The sequence below is a fragment of the Capsicum annuum genome, chromosome 2, assembly GCF_002878395.1.
Source record: "Capsicum annuum cultivar UCD-10X-F1 chromosome 2, UCD10Xv1.1, whole genome shotgun sequence".
Classification (NCBI taxonomy): Eukaryota; Viridiplantae; Streptophyta; class Magnoliopsida; order Solanales; family Solanaceae; genus Capsicum; species Capsicum annuum.
In genome coordinates this window covers 124407534-124419062 of record NC_061112.1, presented here as the reverse complement: position 1 = coordinate 124419062, position 11529 = coordinate 124407534, and the positions used below count along the sequence as shown (strand labels likewise).

The 11529-nt window shown below is 34.4% G+C and overlaps 1 protein-coding gene across 1 annotated transcript; it reads left to right on the top strand.

Moving 5' to 3' along the window:
• Positions 1–7154: 7154 nt before the first annotated feature.
• Positions 7155–11097, top strand: LOC107861170 (terpene synthase 17). Its single transcript, XM_047406833.1, has 8 exons — positions 7155–7297; positions 7389–7528; positions 8076–8349; positions 8782–9157; positions 9523–9741; positions 9890–10028; positions 10240–10488; positions 10658–11097. The coding sequence occupies exons 2-8, from the start codon at positions 7412–7414 to the stop codon at positions 10952–10954; spliced, it is 1671 nt and encodes a 556-aa protein (XP_047262789.1). The 5' UTR covers positions 7155–7297; positions 7389–7411; the 3' UTR covers positions 10955–11097.
• The last annotated feature ends 432 nt before the right edge of the window (positions 11098–11529 follow it).

Genomic DNA, 11529 nt, shown 5'->3' with positions numbered 1-11529 from the left:
CGAGAGAACTTATTATGGTTCATGCATCCATAGATTTACTATTCCCTCAGTTCCTTTTGAAGTGTCTTTCCCGTACCAATAGTTTCTAGTTAACCTTTTAAAATAGTCCAAAATAAGTACTTCATTTTCAAAAATCAAGAAAACATTTAAAAAAAAAAAGAATTTTTCGTTTTTCTTTTCTCCTCGTATCTGAGTAGAGAATAGCAGAAGAAATGTGTAGTTGGAGAGACCTTATGCTAGCCGAAGATCATTAACTAAGATCGGAAGATTCAACTAAGAAGAGAAAGCTAGAAAGGTGAAGGAAGATATTGAAAGAATAACTTCGATTTGGAAGAAGACTACTTGGATACGCTTTGTATTGGATTTTGTTTTTTGGATGGTTACAAATGTACAAGACTCATCCCTATTTATACTAGTCTATGGATAGTTCTAGAAATTCTTCTAGATACATCTACAAGAATAATCTAGCAACTTTATCCACTACAATGATCTAGAATATCTAGATTATTTGTACAAGATAATTATCTAAATATCTATACTATGACATTCTAGATAAATCTATACTTTTCCAAAAAAATTATCTTTAGCTTTTTCCACTCCCCTCTCCCCCCTTAAAGTGATTTTTTGAAAATTAACCCAAGTTTGTCATGGAAGAACTCAAACGAAACTTTAGGAAGTGACTTGGTGAAGATATCAACAATATTCTCCTGACTTCGGACTACCAAAGTATTTATAGTTCCATCAAGAACTTTTTCTCGAGTAAAGTGATGTTCTACCTCAATTTGCTTCGTTCTTGCATGACATACTGGATTGTTTGCGAGCTTGATGACACTTTGATTGTCTCCAAAACTGCAGTTGGCTTTGATATAGGTAGTTGCAAATCTTCAACAAGTCTTTGGAGCCATACACATTCTTGAGCAATAAGAGCTGCTGCTTTATATTCTGCCTTCGTAGTTGATAAAGAAACAGAGTCTTGCTTTTTACTGCATCAAGAAATACCCATTCCACCACAGAGAAAATATAGCCCGATGTAGATCTTCTGTCATCCATATCGCCACCAAAATCAGTGTCAGTATAACCCACTAATATCAAATCATTCTTCTTTTAAAAGAATAGACCCATATCTAATATTGAGTTGATATATTTCAGAACCTTCTTTGCAGCTTCTAAGTGTGGCTTTCTTGATGATTTCATAAATCTACTAACATATCCAGCAGAAAAAAGTAATATCCGGTCTTGTAATAGTCAAATACAAAAAACTTCCGACTAGAGCTCGAAAGGGTTTGAGATCCACAAGAAGTGAGCCTTCTTCACGCCTTAACCTCGTACTCGTCTCTAGAGGAGTAGAACATTTCTTTCTTTGTTTCATTCCAAACCTGTCAATAAGCTTCTTGGCATACCCTTCTTGTTTAACAAAAATTCCTTTACTAGTGTTCGCCACCTCTAATCCAAGAAAATGATGTAGTTCACCTAGTTTCTTGATTTCAAATCTTATGTCCAGCTTTTCTTGAAATCTTGCAACTTCATCATCATTGTTTCCTATTATTATTAGTCATCCACGTATAAGAGAAAAACTACATGCAACTCTCCTTGTTTCTTAACAAACAGGCTAGGATCTGAATGTGATGCAGCATAGCCACAAAAATTTAAATATTGAGCAATTTTTTTATACCATGCTCGTGGAGCCTGCTTGAGTCTGTAAAGTGTCTTTTTAAGATTACAGACATAATTAGGATGTAAGTTAGAGATGTACCCGAGAGTTTCCTGTATATAGATATCTTTGTCAATTTCTCCGTATAAGAAGACAGTTTGTATGTCAAGTTGCCACAATTTCCAACCATATGAAGCTTCCATGGCTAGTACAACTCGAACTGAGATCATCTTAGCCACCGGACTAAAGGTTTCTTCGTAGTCTTCACCATACTTTTGAGAAAAGCCTCGAGTAACGAACCTTGCTTTATATGTATCTATGCTACCATCTGCTTTTCTTTTAATTTCGTACACCCATTTGCAAGACACGGGTTGTACATCTTTTGGATTTGAAACAAGGTTTCAAGTTAGATTTTTCACTAGAGCCTCCATCTCATCATCCATAGTGTTGGGTTCGAAATCGAGAGGGCGTCATGCAGAAGCTATTAGTTGCAAACTATTATAGTGACAATTCAGAAGACACATAAAACAATACTAAAAGCTTAATATTATTATATTATTTGGCCAATTGGCCTATATATAAAACCTAATATTAAAAACATAAAAATTAATAAGAGAGAAAATCTCCCTCTAAACAAAGACTCTTTAATGACTATATTGTGGATGCTATTTTGTTATGGTATGAGAAGGAGGGTCTTCTATTTATAGCTATTCAAAGCCTTTCCTCAAAGAAAGAAGTTAGCCAAATATGGAAAAGAATTATATTTTCCTTTCAAGAAAAGTAAAAGTAATTATGGTAACTTTTATTTTCCTTCTAAGAAAAAATAAAACTTAAATATAGTAAGAAAATCAGGGCAAAAACCCTAACAAATCTTCCCTTTTTGGCTTGATTTTCTTCAAAATATTCTTGATCCTCCTTCTTCTTGTGCATGATCTTCGTTCTTCATATATATATTCTTCATATATCACTGTGGTTTGGCATGTTTAAAAATAGAGCTTTTGGTGTTAAAAAATATATTAGCCCTTTTCGGGTTAAAAATATTGGAGCCCTTTTGCAGGGTTAAAAGTGAGCTTTATTTTCAAATATGTGACAATAGGATTATTGAAAATATGATTAACAATTATCTCCACATGTAGCTTTTGGACTATTGCAACTTTGTTCAATAATTGGACCATCGATTTATTGAACCGTGGGCTCTGATACTACTTGTTGGGTTTGAGATTGAGAGAGCATCATGCAGAAGCTATTAGTTGCAAACTATTATGCAAAAATTCAGAAGACACATAAAATAATACTAAAAGCTTAATATTATTATATTATTTGGCCAATTGGCCTACATATAAAACCTAATATTAAAAACATAAAAACTAATGAGAGAGAAAATCTCCCCCTAAACAAAGACTCTTTAATGACTACATTTTGGATGCTATTTTGTTATGCTATGAGAAAGGGGGTCTTCTGTTTATAGATATTCAAAAACTTTCCTCCAGAAAGAGGTTAGCCAAATATGGAAAAGAATTATATTTTCCTTTCAGGAAAAGTAAAAGTAATTATGGTAACTTGTATTTTCCTTCTAAGAAAAAAAAACTTAAATATAGTAAGAAAATTAGGACAAAAACCCTAACACATAGCTTGCTCCCATTCTTTGACTCCTTTAGCTTCTTTAAAGGATGAAGGCTCTTCATCATCAATTGGCACTGCAAAATAAAAAAGAATACGTACTAACAAAGTTTTCATCTCTGAAGCAGGCTGGCTTAACAATAGTTCTACTTGGTCTTTGTGAACTAAGTAAATCATCTTCTTGTTGAGTTTCACGTTGTTGAGTCTCCGGACTCCCCCTTTCGCTTAGCTCCTCCACAATTTAATTCTCTGGAGAAACATTTGTGATGGGTAAGTTTGAAACTCCAGGGTTGAATGATTTAGAAACCTCTCCTTCCACTGCAACTACATAATACAAGGAAATTTCATCAAATACAACATCTCGAAAAATAATAAAACGATAGGTTTTCGGGTCCATACACGTCCAATTTTTTTTCTTTCATCATATCCAACAAATATGTATTTTTTTGCCTTAGGATCCAATTTGCTTCTCTGAGAATCTGAAATATAAACATAACAGATAGAGCCAAAAACTCTAAGGTGTTTAATGCCAGGCTTTTCTCCAAACATCAATTCATAAGGTGACTTCATGTTGTTTGGAGAAAGTGGCATCCTGTTGATCACATACGCTGCACATTCCATACCTTCAGTCCATAGGTTTCTAGGTAATTTTTTGACATGAATCCAGCTCTTACATGTCTTTGTCAAGTTTCGAATTTTTCTTTCAGCCACTCCATTTTGTTGTGATGTGTCGGCACAAGTAAGTTCTCTTTTAATGTCATGTTGATGGCAAAAAGATAGAAAATTTTCAGAAGTAAACTCACCACCGTTATCTGTTCCCAACAGCCTTATCCTTGAACCAAGCTCGCCTTCAATAATTTCCTTGAACTCTTAAAACTTGTTGAATACTTCTGACTTATGTTTCACAAAATAAACCCATGTGAATCTAGTAAAATCATCAACAAAAATTAGCATATAAGAGTAGCCAAAGAAGGAAGGAGTTGGTGTTGTCCCCATCAAGTCACTATGAATTAGTTCTAGAGGAGCTTTGCTTTTTGACAAGGATCTGTCAAATGGAAGAATGTGCCTTTCCATATTGACATCATTCACAAATCTCCCCTCTACCAAAATTGCTTAAGTTAGGTAATCCTTTTACTAGATTCAATTTAACCATGACTTGTAATTTGTCTATGTTAATATGCCCAAGTCTAGCATGCCATAGATATGCAGTATCATTACTACTCATCTTTTCAATATATGAATAAGAGGCAGATAAGATATATAAATCATTAACTCTCTTACCGGTATGAATGATATATACATTGAGTTCTTTGATATTTCAAAGTAACTTTACGTAATATGGGCCAAATAGGAGATAACTTCCCGTATCTACGGCATTTGCAACTGAAAATAGATTTTTCGTCATCCCTGAAACATGAAACACACTGTTAAGAGTGATTGAGTTTTCTTGCTTCTCGTTGATGACGATTGTGCCTTCCTTCTCCACGTGATAAACTGTATTATCTGCTATTACGATGACATCACAACCATTGTAATCCCAAAAGTTGGAGAATTTATATTTATCTCCCATGACATGATGCCCACATCCTGAATCCAAGATTCAGTCTCTTTCAAAATTGATGGAATTCATGGCGTCAATTGCTCAACCCTCAGTCATGAAGCACTTTCCCAGTCTTCTTCTTCTTCTTCTTGATTTGAGCCATATTACTCTCTTTGGCTCGACAATATCTTTTGATGTGTGCTATTTTGTCACACCGATAGTATTTGAGAGCCTTATAGTTATTTGTAGGCTCTCCCTCCTTTCTTGATGAGCTTGAACTACCTGTAGATCGAGAGTGTGACATATCGCTTGCTGTTTTTTCTTTAAAGTTCCTCTTGCCAGCTACAAGAGCATTTTCTTCTCCTTCTTTGATTTATACCCCAGCTATTTGTTTGGCTAGTAACTCCTGTGACGACAATAAATTTTAAACTCCTCCAAGGATGGTTGTTGAGCCCATCCTTGAATCGATGTTACAACGGAAATATATTCTAGCTTCAAACCACGAATAATATTTCTTCTTATTCGTGCTTCAGAGATAGCCTTATTCGGATTTAATAAGGAGGTCTCAGAACATAAATTCTTAAATCTTAAGAAATACTCAGCAATAGAAAGATTACCTTGGTTGGCGTTAGCCAATTCATTCTCCAATATCTACAGCCGAGGTTCATTCTTCTTATTGAATAACTAATCGAGGGTCCTCCATATTTCGTGGGCTGATTTGCAGCTTATAATATGATCAAATAAACTGGAGACGATGAATTTCTTCAAGATGAACTCCGCCTTCCCATTAGTCTACTTCCACTTCTTATATGCACCATCATTTTCCGATTCGTCGATAGGAGGACTTGTGTTACTTCCGTTGACAACCACAAGTCCCCACCCACAAGGTATGATTCTATATATGGCTTCCATACCTTGTAATTGGACTGATTTAACAACTCCATGCCTAGTTCATTACCATGACCGCTAAAACCCATAGAGAGAAACAAGTTGAATTTATCACTAACCCGATCTTGAAATAACATTAAGAAGTCAACGTGTGGCTATGACTCTGATACCAAGTAGAGAATAGTAAAAAAAAGGTGTAGTTGAAGAGACCTTCTACTAGCCCAAGATCGTTAACTAAGATCGAAAGATTCAACTACGAAGAGGAAGCTAGAAAGATGAAGGAAGATATTGAAAGAAGAACTTCGATTTGGAAGAAGATTACTTGGATATGCTTTGTATTGGATTTTGTTTTTTTGGATGGTTACAAATGTACAACACCCATCCCTATTTATACTAATTTATGGATAGTTCTAAAAATTCTTCTAGATACATTTACAAGAATAATCTAGCAACTTTATCCACTACAATATAATGCTCTAGAATATCTAGATTATTTCTACAAGATAATTATCTAAATATCTATACTCAGACATTCTAGATAAATCTATACTTTTCCAAGAAAATCATCTTTAGCTTTTTCCACAATCTGCTCGACAGGTTAATCAGCAGTCTCTTTGATTTTTTCTATCATATAGTTGAGGGTATAGAGAGAAACTATTACCTAAGAAATGGAAAATAAACAAATTAAAGCAGCCAAAGACAATTCAATGGAACGTAATTAACATGAGCAGAAAATGAGTAGTTACCATCTTCTAACGCCATTGTTTGTGATTCACGTTGGGCCACATGACAAACCATATTCATTTCATCTTGTCTAGTAGTAATTTAGGCCAAAGGTCATTTCATGTTTTATTTGCAATGGACACAACCTGGTTTTATCCATGCTTTAAATAACATAATGATGTGATTCATGAAATATATAACTTAGCCTCTTCCATCAAACTTTTGTAAATTGTTTTTTTCCTTGTTATCAAATACTATACGTTGGAGTTGTGACTCGAATTTATTGGTCCGGCCCTGAAAATTTCACGGTGCGATCCATGTTTGTAATTTTCAATGGGGCCTATGGTGAGCATAGGGATCGGACCGATAGGCCCAATCCCGAAGCCACCACTGATCCCGATGGGGGTGCGGGGGCTTCGCCTCGCGGTATGGACCTTTATGATTTTGGGCCTAGGACTTATTTGTACGCACATACTATATAAGTGCAATTAGTGGGTTGGTTTTGTTTATTCAGAAATTACGTCTACTCCACATTGTACTCCTCTCCTTTTATAGTGATATTCCTCTGCCTCTGCCTCTGCCCGTAATTTTTCCCGCAAGGATTTAATATTCTGGACAAAGAGGCGGCTAACAATGGATTTTGATGAAAACAAATAATTATTGGTTTAATAATATATGGCTATAACTAAACAAGTTGGCAACGTGTCATAACCTGCGGTTTATGTGGGATAATGGCATGATATATCGAAGGTATATCATCCACAAACCTCTAAATCATCAACAGTTCTAATGCTAGCATTATAATTATAGGGGGAATTGAGCCATGCATGCTTCAGTGTACTGAAGAAAACATCAATTTGCAAGGTCAATTTAAGGTTTGTCCCATTTTTAATTTATCGAGATCATATTATATCTCACAAGTATTACGGAAAATATTCAAATAATTTTTTTAACTCCTTAATTCAGCAGGAGATTAATTAAGCTAAAAAATGGAGTTGTGCACACAAAGTGTTGTGACTGATTATAAGGTTATTACACGTCGCTCTGCCAATAATCATCCTTCTGTTTGGGGACACCATTTTCTTGCCTATGCTGAAATACTCTCGGTAAATATTTTTGCATACAACAAGAAGCTCATATAGTTTATTTCTTTATGGAGTGAAGGGTGAATAATACACACCTAAGTATCTCGTTTTTATTTTTATATATGAACTATCACTAATAATTGATCAAAAATGCATCTCAACTATTAATTCTTCACTTTTCTGCGTGAAAGTTCATGTACATATGTAACTCAACCAATTAATAGTGCTTGAGAAAGGAAATGAGATCTCTTGCCCTCTTACAAAATGAATAGAAGAAATGACCTTTTCAGCTTGATATCTTAGTGTAAAAGTGAAAATCTCTAACTTGTAACAAGTGAAGATCTCTTGTCCAAAGACCATAAAACTAAAAAAGAAAATAATGTAAGGGACTAGAAAACAAGTTTTATGTGTTTTGTTAAATAGTTGATGATAGTTCAGGTTGAAAACTCACACACCTGATCGTTCAGGCCAGAAACTAAAAAAATCGTAATACTTTAGGTATATTTTTGACCATATAAACATGTGCGTGCGCGCACACATATAGATTTTTTGAAATTTACTACTGCAGGGTGCCAATTATAAGCGGGAAGAGAAGCAACATGAAGACCTAAAAGAAGAAGTGCAAAAAATGCTAGTGATGACTCCTCCAAAATCTTTACAGAAGCTTGAGCTCATCAACTCAATCCAATGCCTTGGAATAGCTTACCATTTTGAACGTGAAATCGAGGAATCGTTGAGTTACTTCTATACCAGTTATGGAGAAGAATGGTTTAGTGACAACCTTCATGCTGTTGCTCTAAGCTTTCGATTACTTAGGCAACAAGGTTATTATGTCTCACCTGGTAAGTGTTCTTCCAATTCATCGGTGGCGAAGACACTCTTTAATAACAGAAGAAAATAAGATCCGTTAAATTCATTTAAGTGTGAATTATTCAGTCATTTTATTTTAAGGGGCAAAAAGTAAAGATTATTCCAAAATAAGGACATTCCTGTGAACGTTCTAGCTATTTTAACTCATTTTGATCCTTCTAATCAAGTCCATCTAAAAGTTGAACGGATTTGGACTTATATAAACTAAAGTGGCTCATAAGAAACCTTATCAAACAGTAATTATATCTGTGCAAAAAATATTCAAAAAGTATGTAAACCTTTAAAACCACCACAGTTACTAATTAAATTCTTACAAAAGACAAGAAGAACATTATTTATGCAGAATCCTGCATTCAGTTATCATCGAGAAACTGTTAATAATCTATTTTCCTTGTTATTAGCAGATGCTTTTAGAAAGTTCACTAATGGCCAAGGAAATTACAAGGAAGCATTGGTTAACGACGCGAAAGGAATGTTGAGTTTGTATGAGGCATCACAATTCAGAATACATGGCGAAGAAATTCTAGATAAAGCACTGAATTTCACCTACAGTCAATTGAAACTAACTTTGCCTAAATTGAGCAACTCATTCCTTGGAAAACAAGTCAGCAACGCACTAAAGTTTCCAATCAAAGATGGTGTAGTGAGGGTAGAAACGAGGAAATACATATCAATTTACGAAGAAGATGAATCACACAATGACGTTTTATTAAAATTTGCCAAATTAGACTTCAACCTCTTACAAAGGTTGCATAAAAAGGAACTCTGTGATATCACAAGGTACGTAATTGATTGGCAGTTAACTAGACATTCACCTATACAAATGCTTAATTTTAAGAGTTTAAGTTTTGTACATTGTGTACCAAATATTCTATACTATCACAAGGTACACTGACATTGTATAAAACTTAAATTCTAATCTTAAACACCTAAGTTCAGTTTGACAAGTAAAATAGTACTAATGATTTTCAAATTTCTTTTCCAATTTTCTTTTCCCAGGTAAAATTAATTTGAAAACACAATTTTAATAGAATCTGTTTCAACTTCAAATTTAATAATTCTTTTTTCCGGTTTCAACAAAATATTGACCAAAGTGCATCTACTAAAGCACCCCAAAAATGTTGTTCTAATTTTCCATATTTTAGGTGGTGGAAAGAATTGGAAATGGTGAAGGCATTACCTTATGCAAGAGACAGAGTGGTAGAGTTATACTTCTTGAGTTTAGGTGTCTACTTTGAGCCCCAGTATAGCATTGCCAGGAAAATATTGACTAAAGTTTTATACTTTGCCTCTATTACCGACGACACCTATGATATCTATGGTACACTAGATGAACTTACTCTCCTTACAAACGCTATCGAAAGGTAATTTCTTTTTTTCTGGTGTGGGGGTCATATTGATAGCTTACAACATTTTATATTTCATAATTTAAAAAAATTAGGCCGGAAAAAAGTTCTAATCTTTTTTCTTAAATCAATGTTCAATATAATCTGATGTTTGTCATATATGTACGTGGAATATTGAGGCTTCAGAACAACTACCACCATATATGAAGATTATTTACCGTGCTCTTCTAAATGTTCACAACGAAATAGAGGAGGAATTGGCAAATGAAAACAAGTCATTTCTGGTCAACTATTTCGTAACTGAGGTAATAAAGTAGCCAAAAGTTACTTAAATTGATTAACAACACGTCTTAATTGAAACTTAATAAGTTAAGATCGGCAATGTGAACCATCGATAGATTATCACTTCATTGAAGCTTATCTCAGTCAAATGCTATAACTGATCAATCAGGTTAAAACTTGTAGGAAAATTTACTGACAACGTTAACTTTGTCAATTATTTGGTCTTTTTTTCAGATGAAAAAGCTATTGAGGGCTTACTTCCAAGAGGCAAAATGGTATCATGGAAAGAATATCCCAACAGTGGAGCAGTATGTGAAGAATGGAGCTCCATCTAGCACATACCATTTGATTGCAACTACTTCTTGGCTAGTCATGGGAGAGGTAGCAACTAAGGATGCGTTTGATTGGATCGCAACTGAACCTCTAATACTTGTTGCTTCTGGTATCATTGCCAGATTACTCAATGATCTTGTAACACATGAGGTATATATGATATATATAAATGTATATACAATGTATTTTACTAGTGATGGACCTCCTTCCAACTCATAGCTCCGCCTCTGGTTAGGATGTATGATCTCATAATACTTATTTAATATGAAGTAATTTCGCCTCTTACTTTGTTTGTCTATATATTATGGGATCAATGCAGACAGAACATGAAAGAGGAGACACAGCTTCTGGTATTGAATGTTACATGAATGAATTTGGTGTTACAAAGGAAGAAGCACAGATGGAAATGAGGAAAGTAATAGAGAATTGTTGGAAGGATATAAATCAAGAATACCTCAAACCCACAGTTGTTATTCCAAGGGCTTTGCTTATGGCTGTGATCAATCTTACAAGGGTGGCAGAGTTCATATATAAAGATGAAGATGCTTATTCGTTTCCCAAAAATAAATTGAAAGATATCATCTCTATGGTGCTAATTGATCCTATTATAACATGAGAAAGAGAAAGGAGGAACAGGAAAAAATAAAGATTTGCTTTTCTCTAGAATGCGTATATTTGTTACTATAAGTTAATTAATGCCGTGTAGTTACTGTATTATTTACTACAAAATAAACATCCCAGTGTTGAATTTTGCATTAATAGCTAGGTGTTTGGTTTCTGTAACACCCCGTAAAAGTCGTGCATGAATTAGCCTTTAATAGAGTGCTCTTAGACTTAAAAACTTGAAAATTTTTGTAAGTGTAGTGAGGACTTAGAGTCATTTTAGCTGGCAATCTTCGGGATACAAATTTTCAACCTTCCCGACATCCGTTTTTAGATTTTCAATTTGCGTTACGATCGGGAAAGCTCATAGTACATCTCGGATAAGTTTCGAAATTTTTTGGAACGCATAAGGCTGCGTTTGGATTTCAAAACAGTAGCAAAACGCATAGCCTATTGCCCAATTTTCAGCATTTCAGGGTCAAATTCAAATGATCATAGCTCTCTGAATATAATGAACAAGGAGATCTTCTACCTATCAAATGAAAGCTCTTTGAGTCTTATTTCCAATGCAATTGGTTTCATCCAAAT